At 38.0% G+C, this 21,119-nt stretch overlaps 1 protein-coding gene across 1 annotated transcript; it reads right to left on the reverse strand.

Annotated features, from left to right (window-relative positions):
* Positions 1–11,588: 11,588 nt before the first annotated feature.
* LOC120781820 lies at positions 11,589–19,659 on the reverse strand (the record flags this gene model as incomplete). The annotated part of the gene is made up of 3 exons (XM_040114040.1): positions 11,589–11,801; positions 13,578–13,782; positions 19,279–19,659. Coding segments are annotated over 3 exons (705 nt in total), but the record flags the coding sequence as incomplete, so codon positions are not given.
* Positions 19,660–21,119: the final 1,460 nt, after the last annotated feature.

Raw genomic sequence — 21,119 nt, forward strand, 5'->3', positions numbered from 1 at the left:
AAAGGCCGAAATGCGTGAATACGAAGAGCCTGATAAGGTGGCCGACAGGGGTAATGCTCGAAAATTCTACGAAAAAATGCGGCGGCTTACAGAAGGTTTCAAAATCGGAGCATAATCTTGTAGACCCCCAAAGGTGATCTAGTCACCGATGCCCAGAGCATACTCAAATTATGGAGGGAACACTTCTCCAGCCTGCTGAATGGCAGTGAGCGCACAACGCCAGGAGAAGGCGAACCCAATTCCCCAATAGATGACGATGAAGCAGATGTTCCATTGCCCGACCATGAAGAAGTCCGAATAGCAATTACCCGTCTGTAGAACAACAAAGCAGCGGTCGCCGATGAATTACCGGCCGAGCTATTCAAAAACGGCGGCGAAGAACTGATAAGGAACAAGCATCAGATTCTTTGTAGAGTACGGTCGGACAAAAGCATGCCCAACGATTGGGATTTAAGTGTGCTCTGCCCAATCCACAAAAAGGAGACCCCACAATCTGCGCCAACTACCGTGGGATAAGCCTCCTTAACACCGCGTATAAGGTTCTATCGAGCGAATTGTGTGAAAGATTAAGGCCCACTGTCAACAAACTGATTGGACCTTATCAGTGTGGCTTTAGACCTGGCAAATCAACAACCGACCAGATATTCACCATACGCCAAATCTTGGAAAAGACCCGTGAAAGGAGAATCGACACACACCACCTCTTCGTCGATTTCAAAGCTGCTTTCGACAGCACGAAAAGGAGCTGCCTTTATGCCGCGATGTCTGAATTTGTATCCCCGCAAAACTAATACGGCTGTGTAAGCTGACGTTGAGCAACACGAAAGCTCCGTCAAGATCGGGAAGGACCTCTCCGAGCCGTTCGATACCAAACGAGGTTTCAGAAAGGCGACTCCCTATCGTGGACTGCGTTCAATCTGCTTCTGGAGAAAATAATTCGAGCTGCAGAACTAAACAGAGAAGGTACCATCTTCTATAAGAGTGTACAGCTGCTGGCGTATGCCGACGATATTGATATCAAGGAAGCACAGAAAATGGGTCTGGCAGTGAACGAGGGCAAAACGAAATATCTCCTGTCATCAAACAAACAGTCGTCGCACTCGCGACTTGGCTCTCACGTCACTGTTGACAGTCATAACTTTGAAGTTGTAGATAATTTCGTCTACTTAGGAACCAGTATTAACACCACGAACAATGTCAGCCTGGAAATCCAACGCAGGATTGCTCTTGCCAACAGGTGCTACTTCGGACTGAGTAGGCAATTGAAAAGTAAAGTCCTCTCTCGACGAACAAAAACTAAACTCTATAAGTCCCTCATAATTCCCGTCCTGCTTTATGGTGCAGAGGCTTGGGCGATGACAGTAACCGATGAGTCGACGTTACGAGTTTTCGAGAGAAAAATTCTGCGAAAGATTTATGGTCCTTTGCGCATTGGCCACGGCGAATATCGCATTCGATGGAACGATGAGCTGTACGAGATATACGACGACATTGACATAGTTCAGCGAATTAAAAGACAGCGGCTACGCTGGCTGGGTCATGTTGTCCGGATGGATGAAAACACTCCAGCTCTGAAAGTATTCGACGCAGTACCCGCCGGGGGAAGCAGAGGAAGAGGAAGACCTCCAATCCGTTGGAAGGACCAAGTGGAGAAGGACCTGGCTTCGCTTGGAATATCCAATTGGCGCCACGTAGCGAAAAGAAGAAACGACTGGCGCGCTGTTGTTAACTCGGCTATAATCGCGTAAGCGGTGTCTACGCCAATTAAGAAGAAGAAGAAATTTATTTTCTGGATTTCCGAATTTAATGATAATAAAGACTTACAACGTCTCAAATCAATTAATAAATGTTTAATAAAACGAAATTGTATAAAAACTTTTAATAATGTTTCTGAAATTATAACATTACCGGAAGGACTTATATTTGTAAAAAACACTAAAAAATACTAGTGTGGAAAGCGACTGCATTATAAATAACAGTTGTCCCTTAAGTGGAAACTATTTAATACATTTCTATAATTGTAGCATAATAATTAATAATGAAACATTTTCAACAAAAAGTAAAATATTTAAAAACAGCATAGTATTAACAAGCGATATAGATATCATTAAAGATATAATTAAAAAACTAATATTAGTTTGTCAAAAAATCGCAATTTTCGACGACAGGCCTTCCGGAGCGTGGCGCAACTTCGACCACCTCTACACCAGAACGAAAACGTTGAAACCATCGATGTGCGGTGGAAATGGAAACTGTATCGGGTCCATAAATTGCACAAACTTTATTGGCGGCTTGAGATGCATTTTTGTCTTTATCATAATAGTACTGTAAAATATGCCGCATTTTCTCTTTATTTTGCTCCATGTTTGCGACGCTAAAACTCACGAACGACTTAAAAGAAACGACAATCAATCAAATACCTGTTAGCGCGTGAAATAAGCTTTCCAAAAAGGTATAGCATGACCCGATGCGACGAATAAAACTAGAACTACGCGCTTTCAGCGCCAACTTATCGTAGATGAAGTTAAATACCAAAAACAATAACAATACATAAATATCATAAAATATAAACTGTTAACTCAACAGGACTTGTTTTACTCATCGTGCTTCACTAAACCGAAGTTTTGTGAAAATTCATTTAATATAACTAAGCCGAAATTTAGTGCAAATTTAATTATTATTACTAAGCAGAAGTTTGGTGAAAATTCAATTAATATAACTAAACCGAAGTTTAGTGAAAAATCAATTGATACAACTCGCGCGCAGGCTCGTCAGCAATTATTTATGACTTTGCGCTATACATTGGTGATAGAATTTACCCTTTATTATGCATTTGTTTATTTAAAAATTACAAACTGTATTTTGATAATTGGTTCACTTCAGTAAGCCTTCTTGTGGCTCTAATAGAAATGGGAATATTTTGCATCGGCACGGTCCGAAAAAGTCGAATGGGAAAGTGTGGACTAAAGTCTGAGTCAGATTTGAAAAAGCTTGGCATTGCTGCAGTACACTAGCTGGATAATAAGCCAGTTCAGTTATTGTTCACATTTGTGGGAGATGAACCAATCGAGACATGTAAGCATTGGAAGGGGAAAGAAAAAAATCTGTTGAAGTTACGAGACCGGCTATTGTTTCAAAATATAATAAACACATGGGAGGTGTTGATCTTGCCGACATGCTTATTAGGGTGGGTCGATTCCGGACTTTTTTCGATTCGGGATTTCTAATAGTGCGGAAAAGTTGCCTTACTACTTCCTGATTCCAATGCAATTTTTTGTTTTGAGATCGGATTGCATCTTCAACCCCAACTCCGGCCTTGAAATTTCGGAAATTCGCCTAAAATCGTGAAATTGTCTACCTAGCGCCTGAAATACGCATCTCATGGCAAAATGTATAAAACAAAAGTTATTTGTCACGTCATTTGCTACCGAAATGGTATACGTGATCATGGCCGTAGGACGAACCGTTCCCGAGATACGAGCGAAAATGCGGCGCGCCACAGCGCAAGGTGAAAATTGTTGCAGCTCTCAGCTAACCTGTAATGATCACCCAGAACCCACCGCGTGGAGGTGGCTGCTCTTCGGGTTCCTCCCAAGCCCAACCCAACCAACCAACCATATGTCAGGCTTGTTTTAGTCTGAATCTGTGTCAAATTTATTGATAAAATCAGATTTTGTACTAAACTTTGGCACTTGTTGCCTAGATTTCAGTACAGAGCGTATAAAACGATCACGATATTGAGGGCCAATAAGTTTAGAAGATGCCTCTACCACCAGTTTGACGGTTCTCTCGACTGCCACGGTGTGGGAGGTGAATTCAATAAATTTTCATACCTCTGCAGTGTCTCCCGACAGCCCTTTTATGACTTCTTCGTTAGAAACTGAACAAAGAACTGGTGGAACAGTCAAGGTAATAGTCTTCCAGTTAATCATATCGTAATAGTTATTAGCTTTGAAATTCAGCTTTGGCACTTTATTACACCTAACCCTTCCATTTACAGTGTCAGACTCTGCTTCTCTGGCTGCCAGAAGACGGTCAAGGGCCACCTTTCTGACTTCTATCCGTTCGTCAGTCACCATCCTAAGGAGAATGTTTTCTTTAAGAGCGAAGAAAGCATTCTGTTGAATGGATGAATCGACAACCTTGCGCAGTTTAGCAGGTAAGTATCTCGACCTTACAATTGCAGCATAGAGATGGCGCGAGCCATCTTTGATTGAACTGTTGAATCTTATTGAGAACCACAAAGGTGAGTAAACTGTAAGTATGTACTTGACCAAAATCTTTATTTCCTTTGTTGGTTTGTCAGTAGAAATGTATAATCTCTGAATTCTATTTGCACAGGTGATCCAGCGAGATTTGCACATGTTACCTGGATGCATCGACGCATCTGAGGAACATTGACCGGAAATAACAGCTTCTGATATTTTATAGAGATAAGCTTGATCTGTGCTAAATTGGGTCGGATTAATAACCTCAAAAGGTAATTGGCAGGATGGAAAACTTTCAAATTTGACAACAGGCAACTTCTCACAATCAGGGAGCAGTTTACCTATGTCTCCAGAGAATGTATTTGGACTCTTTGAGACACCATAATGTTCGAAAAGAGCACGAAATGTAAGTTCATTGAAATGTAAAAGACAAACAACCCACTGTAATGGCCTACCTATTATTTCTTCTAGTTTCCGAATGATTTCACCTTTCCAACCTGTGTTCGTGTTGGTGCCATCAGCACCGACAACTTCTAGATGTTCCACATCAACTGAATTGTCTTGTAAATGTTGCTATATAGCTTGCGTCTCATCCTCAGCTGACCCGGAAGTAGAGGTGACGTGGCCAAAGTAATGACAACCAGGTTCCGCTATAAGGGAAATATGTTCCTCTTTGACAGTGTCGCGGTAGTACTTTTCACCTTCGCTGACTTGTGTAAGTGTATTGTCTTTGCGGACGTCAAAATACAGCCCATATACAGAGTCAATACTTTCGGTGTTTTGGAGCTTAACTCCAACACTTTTTTTTGTCCGACTAATCTTGCATTTGTCAGTGAGAAAGCCAGCCTGATCCTGTGTTATCAAACCTGCTTTTTTGGCATCCAGATAAGCAGATGAAACAATCACGGCCGCTGATCTATCACTTACTCCAAATCTTTGGGCAGCTAAAGGAGTGTGTTCTAATACTAGTGTGTTTTGTTTGGTTTCAGAGGATGGAAGAGAAAATTCATCATCAGCATCGTTTTTGGAAGAATCCATGTGCGATGCACCTACATTGGTGTCGTCTGTATGAGAGTGTGGCTGATCTGAATGGTCACGTGTTCTAGCTGATACTTTTCTGGTAAGTGTTGATGTTGAGTGACGTTTTGAAAACTTTTCTTTTCGTTCATTTTTCTTTGTAAACTTTTTTGTTTCAGGTAGATCAACACTTCCAATGCGACCAATTCTTCTGGTTCTCTGGTCCAAGCGAAATGGTTGTTCATTGATAGGAACTTTCCTTTCCTTTGGACAAGTGCAAGAAGAAAAATAAATGCATTAACAAGCAGCGATGTCAAATAATTTTCTGGCAGAAGAGACAAAGTCGTCTCTTTTAGAGCTCAAACCTATTGGATTCCTTAAAAACATTTGTTTAAGGGTCAGAAATTTCTTATGGTATGTGGTGAGCACTTGTACAACTCTGGTGTGTGAAACTATCGGAATAGATGACTTTTTGTAAGTATTTTCAACCTTTTTTGCAACTATTTCTGTAACCTCTTTACTCCTAGGTTCATAGTTTTCGCCTCAGAGTCGCCCTATACGAAATCTTTCAAATTGATAACACAAAAGAACATCCTGATAAGTAGGTAACTGGGACTCAGAGAGATTGTACGGATATATGCCAAACACAGGACATTTCTGTCTAAATTTAAATTTAGATACAGACATTTTGAGTTCTGTGTTCTGTCCGAACGTGTCGTATGGCGCAGGGAAATGAATGTAAGTGATAGAACTCCGCAAAATCACCGACAAGAGTGAAGGAACTCGATGAAAAAATATTTGTGTGGAGACCTATCCGAACGTGTCCTTTGCGTAGGTGAATGAATGTGAGTGATAGCACTCGGCGAAATCAACGTCAAGAAGTGTGGCCGCAAGCCGATTTTCACCTTGCGCTGTGGCGCGCCGCCTTTTCGCTCGTATCTCGGGAACGGTTCGTCCTACGGTCATGATCACGTATCCCATTTCGGTAGCAAATGACGTGACAAATAACTTTTGTTTTATGCATTTTGCCATGAGATGCGTATTTCAGGCGCTAGGTAGACAATTTCACGATTTTAGGCGAATTTCCGAAATTTCAAGGCCGGAGTTGGGAAACTAAGGCAACTTTTCCGCACTATTAGAAATCCCGAATCGAAAAAGCTGTATAAAGCGAGATATCGCTCCAATAAGTGGTACATGAAAATATTCCACTGGAGACTAAGTACAGTAGTTATCAATTCCTGGCTCCTGTATCAGAGACATCTCAAAATTGTTAATCCAAACGCCAAGCATATGCCACTTATAAAATTCAAGATGGATATCGCAACTGAGCTCTTAAGCAATACGCCGGTGTTTTCCAGTTCTACTCAAAAGAAGAGGGGTTGCCCTAGTGCTATGCAAAATTTAGAAACCGACTCAATTTCATCTCAGATGCGTCTTGTTCAAAACGCCGTCAAGTTGTTGCAGAACCCCCCAATTCAAAGCGATATGACGCAAATGGTCATTGGATAGTTTGGGGGAACAACTCTCTCAAAATGCTTAGAATGTGGTATTCATCTAAGCTGCAATACACACGTGAACTGTTGTCACACTTAAAACAAAACAAGCCTACATGTATACGATAAATAAAGAGAAATCCATTGTATATATTTTTTTTCTTTGCATGTATTTATATCACTCAAATACTGCCCTAAACGCCCAAAGTTGCTTATAAGCAACTTTCAATATATTTTGACTGGATCCAGCTGGAGGGCTAAAACTTTTCCTGGAAGTTAATTGAGGCATTTTAAGTCAGAAAATCAACAAAACAAAATATTCTGGTAGTTGGTTAGGTGCGTTCTTGAAAGGGTTAAAACCTAAAAGTCTCGGTTAAATAGTGTTTGTGATGTCTGCGAAACCATGAACGATAGACAACCACACAAAATAATTTATTAGAAAACAAAAACCCATTTCCTATGCAAATAATATACATTGACGTTTGTATACACTATTAATGGAAAAATCAATTTTAATAGTTATCGACAATTTTCAAAATTTGCAGCTGGATATGGGATTAGCTATAGATAGTATAAACATAGTAAACGTTATAAAAAACCTTCTTTTCTTTCTTCAGTATTTCTAGGAAACTAGTCACCGATCAAGGCGCAGAGTTAGTCGGTAAATATCCAAAGATTTTTGTCAACAATATAATATTCATATATATTCACTTCTTTGCAACAATCCGCTAGTAACTCACCAACTCTAACAGAAATCTATGGTAAAAAAAATAATAAAAACGAGAAAAAACTGGTTTGCAATGTTTTTACCGAGACGTAATTACTTACAATAACGCTATCCATTCGATAACAAAATATGAAATTTTTAATGAAAGGTCACATTTATTTATCAAAGAAACGACATTCAACAATGAACATAACCTTATTCAACAAGTAAGAAAGGGCTAAGTTTTGATGCAACCGAACATTTTATAATATTGCAACTCGCAAGAATCAAAGCCAGGGAAATACCTTAAAATGTAAAACTTCAACCAAAATATCGAAATCTAGCAATTTTATATATACATATTGTCTATAAAACTCATACATTGACAGACATATTATCATCTCACAATCTACAACAATATTTCCTGGGCTTTAGTAAGGTACCTCACATACAGGGTTTGTCCGGAAAGTAACAGGACTGATTTTCTTCCGCCGCGACTGTACTTCGGAGCGTGCGCTCACCGACTGAATTCGGTAGAGGGCGTTCCTAGCTAACAAACGAGCGGCTGGTTAGTTGTCTCCAAGCACCTGGAGAGTCAGGCTTGAAAAGGCCGATGAAAGGCAAGCATTTTGAGTTGACAGAGGGGATCCAAGCAGCATGCACCTCAGCTCTTGAGGCAATCCCGTAGAATGCCTTCCGTGACGCCTTCAATGCTTAGAAATCGCGCTGGCTGCTGCATTAACATAAAAGGAGCCTATTGTGAAAGTTTTTAAAGAATTGTATTGATTGGTTCAATAATTTTTTTTTAAATCGACTCAGGATATTACTTTTCGAACAAACCCTATAAAAACATTAATCATATAGACAGCCGGACGTTCGAAAATTCCGATAATAGTTATGCTAAGTCAAGCTTTTCGCCCATTTATGTCTATTATTATTCTAAGACAAGGCGCTTATTTCCAGAGATCTACAAAACGTACAGAGACAAATAATACATCAAATTAAAGTGTGCGATCTGAAACTTTGCACAAATTTTACAGATTTTAAGTTCATTGAACCACTTTTGATATATTTGCGTTTAAATTTATTAAATTTTTACATTAAGCTAATATAAGCAGCGCTTCTACAGAAAAGAGCATATATGTAAGAGAATGAATAATTACAAATGTTTCTGTCATTTGCTTTCGTTACACACATACCCACATACGCGAAGGTGCAAGTGCGAAATCTAACAACAACAATGTTGTCTGCTCGGCAGTGGTCGGCATTTCATAGCAAAATTTTGCAAACTAACTTCACACGTACGCTTACGCTCTATCGTTCAGTCGTTGTTGAGCCAGCAACGAATTAACATCACGCAAGACTATAGCGCAAAACCAAATATGCCCTGCGAGAAATATTTTATGATTCTAAATGCCTTTGATGCCATGCAATGCCTCTTATGTTCCAAGTCTTTTAAAGATAATAGGGAATATATCGTTAAAAGATTATTCTAAGACAAGGCGCTTATTTCCAGAGATCTACAAAACGTACAGAGACAAATAATACATGAAATTAAAGTGTGCGATTTGAAACTTTGCACAAATTTTACAGATTTTAAATTTATTGAACCACTTTTGATATATTTGCGTTTAAAGTTCTTCAATTTTTACATTAAGCTAATATAAGCAGCGCTTCTACAGAAAAGAGCATATATGTAAGAGAATGAATAATTAAAAATGTTTCTGTTATTTGCTTTCGTTACACACATACCCACATACGCGAAGGCGACAGTGCGAAATCTAACAACAACAATGTTATCTGCTCGGTAGCAAAATGACAATAAGCATAGATAACTTGATACGAGACTCTTTGGTTTGAGAGAGAGCTGTCAAAACTCGCATTTTTTATAACATTTGCCAATGATGCCACTGCTGAAAAATATTAACTTGGGTATTTAATAAATTATACAAAACACTAAATTAAACACTTTGAAAATGCATACATACATATATATGTAAATGCTTAAATGCAAAATCATTAATTAATTTACATAAACATTTATTTTGCCAAAATATGTTCACACAGTTTCATTTCACACTAATTTCGTCAAGTAACTATAGCCCTGCTTTTCTGGCATCCCGCCTTTTTCACTAACTGCTGGTTGACGGCACTCTGATTGTGTGTTGTTGCCAGCTCAGAAAACAGATCAGCTGCAAGCGAGAGAACAAGAAAAGAGATTCTAATCAAGTTATCTATGACAATAAGAGAATGACGAATATGAATATGGCATGTGCACTGGTACATATATACATATGCATGCGCTAACGGGGCATCTCGACAGGATAAAATCTATGTCTTGCGAACTGTATTGCCGTGCCTATTGCTTGTGGAGACTCCACATTGCTTATATCTGACAATATATCGCAAACTAATTCGAATGCCATATATCGTAAGCTATAAGCTGTCACTTCAGCAGTTTGACAGCGCAGTTTTCATTTCTATGAAAATTTTGAAGATGCAACATATCCCACTTGCACATATGCCGACGGCATTTTCATTTCGGTAATATGAAAATTAGAAGAGCGAGTATTGAGACGGTTGTGTTATATTATAAAAATAAAGTACATTTTCAAAATAATATTTTTTCAAAAAATTATTATTTAGTTTAATATTGTTAATTTACAGAAAAATTATGCAAATTGGTTTGGGAATAAGCGAAATCTTAAATTTAATAAACTTATACTAGCGAAAATCAAAATATCATTGCTCATTTTAAATTTATTGTTTTGATTGGTATATAAAATGTATGCCAAAATTATGACATAGTAGTCCAAAATATGAATTCTTATTTTTCCCAGAAATACGTTTGTAAAAAAGGATCTTTTTTCTTATTATCTTATTTTTCCCAGAAATATACATTTATAAAAAAAAGGATCTTTATCCTTTGTTATTATTTCATTTTTCCCTGACATACATTTGTAAACAAAAGGATCTTTATCCTTTTTTATTTTCCACATAAAAGATTTAAACAGTTCAAGGGCTCAAAACATGGGCTACATCAGCTACCTACCCAAATGCTACTTTCGCAAATGATAAAATAAATTTTTCAAGAGCTCAAAGCATGCGCTACATCAGCTCGAACCTACCTACCCTACGCCTTTGCGCAAATGAGTTTTTAACCTGGCTAAAACCCCGTAAGTGGTGTCTACGTCAGTAAAGAAGAAATGCGTATAGAAAAGCAACACATTATACCACATCTTTTATATAATTGATGTTAAATAAAGACTAACAATAACATTTTTAGTATGATTGTTTTGAGATATTTACGCGAATGGACCGATTTTATACGAATAGAACGTGTTATTTATTACCTCAATGGTTTAACGAGGAGTGACTTAAATTAATTCCATTTCCTACGCGAATTGATACAGCATCGCATCCGACAGCTTCACAAATTTCATTGGTGGCTTGCGTGGCGTTCTTGCTTTCTTCAAAAAAAAAAAATTTTTAATATTTCGAATTTCTTCATTATTTTCTCTGATTTTTGATCATCTTTTTTCAACTTCCACAAATTTTATTTTTTATTTTGGTTAAATGAAGCTTGAAATCTCACCTTTCCAAGTCAATTGGAAGTTTGAAAATATTTATATTAGTTACATATATGGGGACTAAAGGAGGCTTTGACTCGATTTTATCCGTTTGTAGAATGAGGTCATGCTGTCATCACAACAGTACTTGTATTTCTCCCGAATTCAAAAACACCCAAATGCACTGCAGTCTAGACATTTGGTGTCTGCTTCCTTGAAATAGAGCTGCAAAACTATCGATAGACGGACTGTTCGATAGTTTCAAAAAATACTTTCGATACTTTACCCTGTGAAATACGCTTACTTTTCGCTGGTTTAAATTAAGAGACCTTCATTTTTATGAAATAATCTTTGGATTTATTTATAAAACAAAACATGAGCAATAACAGAAACACACAAAAAATTATAAATAGATGAAATTTTACTACTTAGTTATACATTATATTTTATAATTGACATGTTTTGTATCATTTTACTCAGATTTCTTTAAAGATATAAAATTATCGAACAGCAAGTGGTATCCACGTTACCTAGACCGAAGTCAGAGATGAATATTTTAAGTTTCTTTTAATATAGTTTATTGAAAAATTGCTAAAAATAAAATAATGGACCTTCACCCCCCAGATTAGCTGTTGTACTGTGTTAGCACAAGAGTGTTGACTTTATTTGCCTAAGCTACAAAAAAATAGTTATTGTATTATACATCTTCTGGGCTCTGAACTCTTTAGTTCTATTTTCTCTGGAGACTTGTCCTCTGGAATTGCTGAACTCTTTATTAAACCATTTTCCTTTAATTCCGTGACTGTCACTAAAAAAAGAGAATTTGTTAATTATACCACAAATATCTTTATGTATATGCAATAATTTTTATGCTTCTGTTATAGTTAAATATACAAATTTTAAGATGTGTTATAAAATAGTTGTAGATATTGTAGAATATGAGGGGCTTTGTATTTCTCTGTTTGGGACGTCACTTTCCATTTGTGGTTCATTTATCAATATCTTTATACTTTTTGGGCCTAACATACACTTAGCCTAAGCCGCGTGGCTGCGCTGCCCGTTACGCCAGCAGCGGAGCGATATTTTTATTTATGATATATGCATATGTATTTATGTAAGTATATCTTTCATGAGGGGGGCTTTTTACGTGGCGGGTCCCAAACCCAGTGCACAACCCTATGTAGGGGATGTTTCGCCTTCGAACGGCTGTTTTTAGGCTGCCCAGAGGATACTTGGTCAAAGACCGGAAGTTGTGAACTGCCTGAGCCATGTGTAAAAGAATCGTTTCTGGCCACTCCCAAGTGAATGGCGATCAGAGAACTTTCCTCACTTGCGTGAACTTCTACACATGACTACATCCTCCCAAGCCCGATTCCCCAATCGATGACGATGGAGCAGACGTTCCACTGCCCGACCATGAAGAAGTTCGAATATCAATTACCGCCTGAAGAACAACAAAGCGGCGGGGGCCGATGGACATGTCGGTCGAGTTATTCAAACACGGCGGCGAAGTACTGATAAGGAGCATGCATCAGCTTCTTTGTAAAATATGGTCGGACGAAAGCATACCCAACGATTGGAATTTAAGTGTGCTCTGCCCAATCCATAAAAAAGGAGACCCCACAATCTGCGCCAACTACCGTGGGATAAACCTCCTCAACATCGCATATAAGGTTCTATCGAGCGTATTGTGTGAAAGGTTAAAGCCCAACGTCAACAAACTGATTGGACCTTGTCAGTGTGGCTTTAGACCTGGCAAATCAACAACCGACCAGATATTCACCATGCGCCAAATCTTGGGAAAGACCCGTGAAAGGAGAATGGACACACACCACCTGTTCGTCTATTTCAAAGCTGCTTTCGACAGCACGAAAAGGAGCTACCTTTATGCCGCGATGTCTGAATTTGGTATCCTCGCAAAACTAATACTGACGTTGAGCAACACGAAAAGCTCCGTCAGGATCGGGAAGGACCTCTCCGAGCTGTTCGATACCAAACGAGGTTTCAGACAAAGCGACTCCCTATCGTGCGACTTCTTCAACCTGCTGCTGGAGAAAATAATTCGAGCTGCAGAATTTAATCGAGCAGGTACAATCTTTTATAAGAGTGTACAGCTGCTGGCGTATGCCGATGATATTGATATCATCTCTTTTAAATGGTTGATGGTGCAGAGCTCAATTTTCCCCAAAAGCAATGCTTTTTTAACACGCGTAATGCTTTTTAATCCATTTTTTTGTAAACTAACACAAGTTCCTTGACAAAAATGCTATATCTCACTAAAATCATATATATAGATGGTATTAGTAGTACTATCTATGTATCAGCCATAGTAACGCGTAGAAGGTTCCTCTAGTAATAGAAAAGCATTGCTCTTAACAAGAAAAGACCGTTGATGAATCATTATAGCAAATATCAAATTAAACAGTCTAGATTAGATTTTCAGAATTTCGTCGTAACTGTACCAGCATAAGTGATGCCGATCAGGAAGGCTATAAGAAATAGTAACTTCAGACAGCTTAAATTAACTTAACTAAATTTATACATATATCTAAATAAAAAATATGTATTATGTTAATATACTCACGAAAGGTTTTGTAAACTTTCAAATGATCAACTTCCGTTTTAACTTTCAGTCTTATATAGTTTTCTAGTATTTTTTTTTTACTTTGCACACATCTCCTGATGTCGGTTAATCCAGACTCTCCAATTTGCTCGTATAAATTCAATTTAGGGTCCCAATAAAAAGGTAGCTTACACATTTCAAGACTATTGCTAAGATCTGTAAACAGCTGTAAAAATACATAAAAGTCATATAGTTGAGCTTAATTAAATAAAATTATAGCTAATGTTAAAATCAATATCGTATAATAATTGGAATTATGTATAAAGTGGAAGATGCTGAAGATTTGAAAAATGTACATATATTAACATTGTATAAATAAGAAGACTGAATACAAGTATGATTGCAATGGATTCAATATTTCGTCTAATAACAAATATTGAAATCATGCACAACATAATATTACAGATTCCAACAACTATTTCTAGAGTATACACATATTGCAAGAGTAAGTATATAATTTACCTTGTTTCTTATATTCTAAATGTTGTTTAATTGTGGGTGTTTGTGCTATGAACTGTGATTATTTCGAACTATGGAACAACTATCTAAAAATTTATGGAGATTTAGTAAAAATTTAGCCATTTTTCAAAGTTTAGCCATGAAAGAAATATTAAAAATTGAGCTTTAATTAATTTTGTTTTTTACCATAAGAATACACTAATTTAAAATTTTTCGCGCCACCGCAGCTTTAACACCCTTCTCAGGGGAATTTCTTATAGCATAAAAGGGTATAATTTTGATTTCGATCGGTCTGTTCGTATGCCAACTATATGCTTTGTGAACAATATGGAATTACCGAATTTCGAGACGATATCTTGTCAAGTAAAAAAGTTCTGATTCCTCAAGGGGTTTAGGAGCTGTGCTTTCACATGAAAAGAAGCCAATAACTATCATATCAAGAACTCGTAAACAAGAACAATTAGCAATAAATAAAAAAGAAGTATTTAGTGTGGGCACCTAACAGTTTGAGAAATTACCTATGTACTTATGTCAATTGAGTAAACATTTATACGGACCACCAACCTCTGACTATCGTTGTTTCGGATAAAAATCCAAACGCTGGAAGTCTTTTATAGAGAGTTTTAACGCAAATATCCTTTATAAAACAGGAAATGAAAATCATATCACCGAGGCATCATCAAGGCAGCAAATAAATATGATAGAGGATGACCATCACCACAACGAAAATTCCGTCATACAGAAAATATGTTACAGATACATACATATGTTCGCCGAAGGTGACCAAAACGAAATAATAGTAGCTAAGCATAACCGAGCTCATAGAGTAGCATAAGAAATGGTGAAGCAGATCTTGAATGGCTAGTTTTTTCAAGTCAAGTGAAGCATTTTCGAGGTACTAGGTGCCGTTGATTTGATTTTATTAGCCATTGTAACGTACAAGAGGATGGAGTTATGTGTAGAAGTTCACGCAAGTGAGGAAAGTTCTCTGATCGCCATTCACTTGGGAGTGGCCAAAAACGATTCTTTTACATATTACTTAAGCAGCTCACGACTTCCGGTTTTTGACCAAGTTTCCTCTGGGTAGCCTAAGAACATCCGTTTGAAGGCGAGCTAAAGTGAGAAGGCGAAACATCCCCTACATAGGGTTGTGCGCTGGGTTTGGGACCCGCCACGTAAAAAGCTCACCCCAATGAAAAACTACCAACAGCCTCGGATGAGAAACCCCCCTTTTGATGACGACCATGGCAAATGAAATAAGGACTACGAATTGAGGGCATGCACCTGGAATGTCCGGTCCCTTAATTGGGAAGGTGCCACTGCCCAGCTGGTTGATGTCCTCGTGAAAATAAAGGCTGACATCACCGCCTTCAGAGAAATGGGATGGACGGGACAAGGACAGAGACGAGTAGGTCTTTGTGGCATTCACTACAGTGTCCATATAAAGGAGCGCAAGTTTGGTGTGGGATTCGTGGTGGGAGAGAGACTTCGTCACCGAGTACTATCATTCAGTGCGGTGAATGAACGGTTAGCTACAATCCGCATCAAAGCGAGGTTATTCAACATGACGCTGATTTGCGCCCACGCCCCGACGGAAGAGAAGGACGATGTGACCAAGGATGCCTTCTATGATGCCCTCGCCACGATGTCAAAATCGTGCTTGGCGACTTTAACGCCAGGGTAGGCAAAGAAGGTATCTTTGGCATTATGTGCTCCTCCACGAGGAAACATCCCCAAATGGGTTGAGGCTGATCGACTTCGCCGGGGCCCGAAATATGGTTATCTGTAAAACCAGATTCCAGCATAAGAAGATTAATCAAGGCACCTGGCTGTATCCGGATCGAAAAACCACCAACCAGATCGATCATGTTGTAATAGATGGAAGACACGGCTCCAGTGATTTAGATGTGCGTGCGCTCCGAGGTCCTAACATCGACTCGGACCACTATCTTGTTGCAGCCAAGATTCGCACCCGCCTCTGTGCAGCAAGAAACCCACGTCAACAAACACAAGGAAGGTTCGTGGTCGAGGAGTTGCAATCACAACTGAAACGGAACGATTTGCCACTCGGCTTGCTCTCTGAGAGCAGTCGTCAATAACTCGGTATAAGGGAACTGTGGGACGGAATTTCAAACTCCTTACGTACAGCTGCAGCCGAAATCATTGGTTTTCGGAAAGTGCAGAAGAACAGTTGAACAGTGCCGTGTCGCAGCGGAGAGAAAACAGACTGTCCACCTTGCAACGTTACGATCGACCACAACACGTGCGGAATGGGATAGATACCGAGAGTAGAAGAGGGAAGCGAGACGCATTTGCAGAGAGAAAAAGAAAGAGGCCGAAATGCGTGAGTATGATGAGCTTGATAAGCTGGGATAATGCTGGAAAATTCTACGAAAAAATGCGGCGGCTTACAGAAGGTTTCAAAATCGGAGCATACTCTTGTAGAACCCCCAAAGTTGATCTAGTCACCGATGCCCAGAGCATACATAAATTATGGAGGGAACACTTCTCCAGCCTGCTGAATGGCAGTGAACGTACAACGCCAGGTGAACCCGATTCCCCAATCGATGACGATGGAGCATTGCCCGACCATGAAGAAGTTCGAATAGCAATTACCCGCCTGAAGAACAACAAAGCAGCGGGGACCGATGGATTGCCGGCCGAGCTATTCAAACGCGGAGGCGAAGAGCTGATAAAGAGCATGCATCAGCTTCTTTGTAAAATATGGTCGGACGAAAGCATGCCCAACGATTGGAATTTCAGTGTGCTCTGCCCAATCCATAAAAAAGGAGACTCCATAAACTGCGCCAACTACCGGGATAAGCCTCCTCAACATCACATTTAAGGTTCTATAGAGCGTATTGTGTGAAAGGTTAAAGCCCACAGTCAACAAACTGATTAGACCTCCTCAGTGTGGCTGTGGACCTGGAAAATCTACAACTGACCAGATTTTCAACATGCGGCAAATTTTGGTAACGACCCGTGAAAGGACAATCGACACACACTACCTCTTCGTCGATTTGAAAGCTGCTTTCGACAGCACGAAAAGGAGCTGCCTTTATGCCGCGATGTCTGAATTTGGTATCCCCGCAAAGCTAATACGGCTGAGTAAACTGACGTTGAGCAACTCGAAAAGCTCCGTCAGGATCGGGAAGGACCTCTCCGAGCCGTTCGATACCAAACGAGGTTTCAAACAAGGCGACTCCCTATCGTGCGACTTCTTCAACCTGCTTCTAGAGAAAATAGTTCGAGCTGCAGAACTTAATCGAACAGGTACAATCTTTTAGAAAAGTGTACAGCTGCTGGCGTATGCCGATGATATTGATAACGTTGAAACCACTCGTGCACTCTGCTGCCGGATAGGCAATCATCGCCATAAACTTGTTTCATCAACTGAAACGTTTTGGTAAAAGTTTTACCAATTTTAAAACAAAATTTAATGTTGGCTCTTTGTTCGTAACTCATTTCGCACCGATAACACAAACATACTGACACTTAAAACGCAATAACATCACTTCCAATCAATGAAATGTCATGAAATTCTCACTGGACAATCGATAAAAGTAGTAGATTGTAACACACCAGTCGACATATATCCGTAGATGGCGCCACCAGAGGGCACTAGATTCAAAAAGTCCGGTTTGCTTAGGAACGCACCTTGTATGTTTGAATTTTATTTTTTGAGTGCATGCGTATTGCATATAAATGCATATATTTTTATGTGTTTATTTCTGTACGTTTTGTATTGTCTCTGCCTTATCTAATATGTGTGGACTGTATAATTTATTAGAATTACATATATAGTTCTTATCTTATTTAATATTTGTAAAATATATAAAAGGTCTAAATATATTGTTGAAGTCCGCCCTTTGGTAGCAACGAACATGTTCAATTTTGAACACTAAGTGAGTATAGTACCCATATAATATATCATTTAATATGATTGAAATATAAAGCTTACAATTTCCCCCAATAATGAATATTGAATTCTTACACACAATTTTTTAATAAAGAGTGTTTTTTTAGAAGTGAGTTTTCAATGAGACAATACTGATTTCGGACTTGATCTGTTACTTGATTTTCAGTTTGGTTTGCCTTTCATAATGAACAGACATCTTTTACTCTACTAGATAAAGGCTGTACAGTGCGCACCAAAGGCGGTATTTCTGCAGTGGGTCAGAGTATCGAAAAAGAATGAGTCCATCCAACATCACGCGCAACAATTGTAACTGTGCCCATCCACTTTATAGAAGATTTTGCGGAAGAATCTTATGTTCAGCGATGAAGCTTCGTTTAAGTTGAATGGGTATATTAATAAACACATTTGTCGCTGTTTGAGTGATGATAACGCCGTTATATTCTCAAAAAGTCACTGTTTGGTATGCTTTAGTGATCCAAATTTTTTGTCATAATGTTACAGCCAATGGAGAACGCTATAGATACATGGTTAATGACTTTTTAGTACCTGACTTGGAGAGTATTGATGTGGACGACCTTTGGCTCTAACAAGACGGTTATATATGCTATGCAGCCAACGAAACAATCTATTTATTGAAGGAAAATTTTGATGAGTGTATTAGTGCGCCTGTGACGTGGCCTAGAAAGAGAACATTCGGAAAAAATTGGGCCTGCAATTTATTCGAGTCAGCCGCGGCGGTAACTAGTCTGAAAACATTTTTAAAAAACATTAAGACAAACTTTATTATCTTTACAATAAAGATAAATTCTTGACAATAACATTAAATTATATGTGTTTTATTTCTTCTTCAAAACCACATGTCTGAAAAACAACACCAGAAAATAGGCCACCGCTTTTGACTCTTGAAAATTGCGGGAGTATATAATGGTCGTTTACACACGAAATTAGGCCTCCCTTACTTGTTAAATGTGGAATTTTAATTTTAAAGTTCTTAACAATGTTGCTTGTGTTCTATAGTGTTTTGCCTCCATCCGTATTAATTGCTCAACAATTTCTTTTTGGCTGTAGTATGATTAACTTTAAGTCCAGCAGATAAACACTTACAATATATCCTTGAGTTGCAAGTATGATTGATTCATTTTTATACATAAGTCAAAGCTCTTACTACTACAAGTAAGTTGTTCTTACTAAATTTAAAGTATTACAATCTAACGGCATATTTAATATTTTTAAGTCAGTGTAACTTTGTAAGAAAGCAAATTAAAATAATTATTTGAGACTTACTTGTATAACAACAAATCCAATGGGCTGGTACCAAAACTTTTCCGGCTCTCTTGATGCTCTCCACAGAAACAAAGTTTTTATGTAGTAACTTTTTAAATTGTGCATATTTGTGTGTATATCCCGAAATTTTTTAATAATCCTTAAAGCATTCTTTAAATTATTTTTATTTTTTATCATTTCATTTTCTAGGTTATCGTAAGATGCACGAAATGATGTATCACTGTGTATAAATTTTAACGGTTTAGGAATAGCGTCCCAATTTTTCGATATGCGTGGTAAAATGGCTTTGGAACTGATTAACACTATAGCTGGCACAAAATCCACTGAATACATATAAGGTTCTTTGACAGAAATTGTATGTGCTGGACCTTGTTTGCTGTATGATAAAGTCGTTGTGATATCATTATAAATTATTTTTTTATTTATGTCATCTAGCGCTTTTGTAAAACAGCTTTCCAACCAACTTTGCAGTAATTGTATGGAGAGTAGACTTTCGGAGGTTACCATTTTCTTTAATTGTTTATAAGTATTTACATGTTGCTTTTGATTTATAATAACATGAAGTACCTCTGATAAATCCAATTTTACATTTCCTGGTATTTTTTTATCCTTTACTACTAGTATGCGTTTTTCTTCGGGCAACTTAAGGCGGAATACCAGATCATACTCATTCGGATATTTTACTTTCAAATTGTCAGCATAACTCCCTATAAACGTAAGTCAAATAATTGAATACATATGGAGAAAAAATCGTGGAGTAAAGAAGTTCGATTTCGTTACAAAGATTTTTATATAAATCATGTCCAAAGACAAAATATTCTCGAAAAAAATAAAGAAATTATTATATACTCATCAAACATACACTTTGAGTTAAACAAAAATACTTTGGAACAAATTATTTAAATAAGCTAAAACTGAGAATTCTTGCACGAGAGAAAGTTTTTCTTTCAAATGCAATATTCTTTTCAACCTTCAAAGGTGCTTCGCCATAAAAAAAATATGTTATGAAAAATTTTTGTTTGAAATTAAATTTTTATATAAGTATTACTTAGAATTTTTTAAATTTCACTATTCTTGCATCATGCTGTGTACCTGAGCATATTTTTGTACAACTGACATTTGTTGGTAACAATTAAAACTAATAAACTTGTATAGATATAGAGCAGTTATGCGCAATTGAGCTCTCTGAAATGGAGAAGAGATCGTTGGATACGTTGGGGTCAATCGCGGTTGATGGGTTGGCTGATGTACCAGCCATTGGCACAGAGGTAAGAACAGCAAGAAAGACCAATACGAGTGTGCAGAATTTATAATTGTTTTTTCTTTTTCTAATTTAGGAAGAAGTAGTTTTCACAGCTGCACCGTCACCTCTAAATACGACTTCGGATGGGTCCAATGATTGCACTCCGTCATCGTCCCGTAGTAAAAAAATTACGACGAAATTACGAAATTATATGGATTTAATGAAAGGAAAAGCCGAGGAGGAGAGAGCTTTCCGTATTCAAACTTTAGATTCCATTAATAAACACACCGAATCCATTAATAATTTAGCGGCAGCGATGGTGTCGCCTACTCAGACCATCAGAGCAAAATTATAAATATTAATACATTACCTCTCTTCCTCCTCTCGTTTTTTCATCATAAGGTGAAATAGTCCAACTTCATCAGCCATTGTTGTGTTCTTATTTTTCTATAACCTGCTGCAAAGCACATAACAAGTTAGAGACTGATATGGCTCAATTAGAGATGAGACAAACTCACCAGAATACCAAACGGTCTCAAAATAGATTTCACCACAGATTCGTCTCTATTAGAGACTTGAGACTGCTCGCAGAATACCG

The sequence above is a fragment of the Bactrocera tryoni genome, unplaced genomic scaffold (genome assembly GCF_016617805.1).
Source record: "Bactrocera tryoni isolate S06 unplaced genomic scaffold, CSIRO_BtryS06_freeze2 scaffold_7, whole genome shotgun sequence".
Classification (NCBI taxonomy): Eukaryota; Metazoa; Arthropoda; class Insecta; order Diptera; family Tephritidae; genus Bactrocera; species Bactrocera tryoni.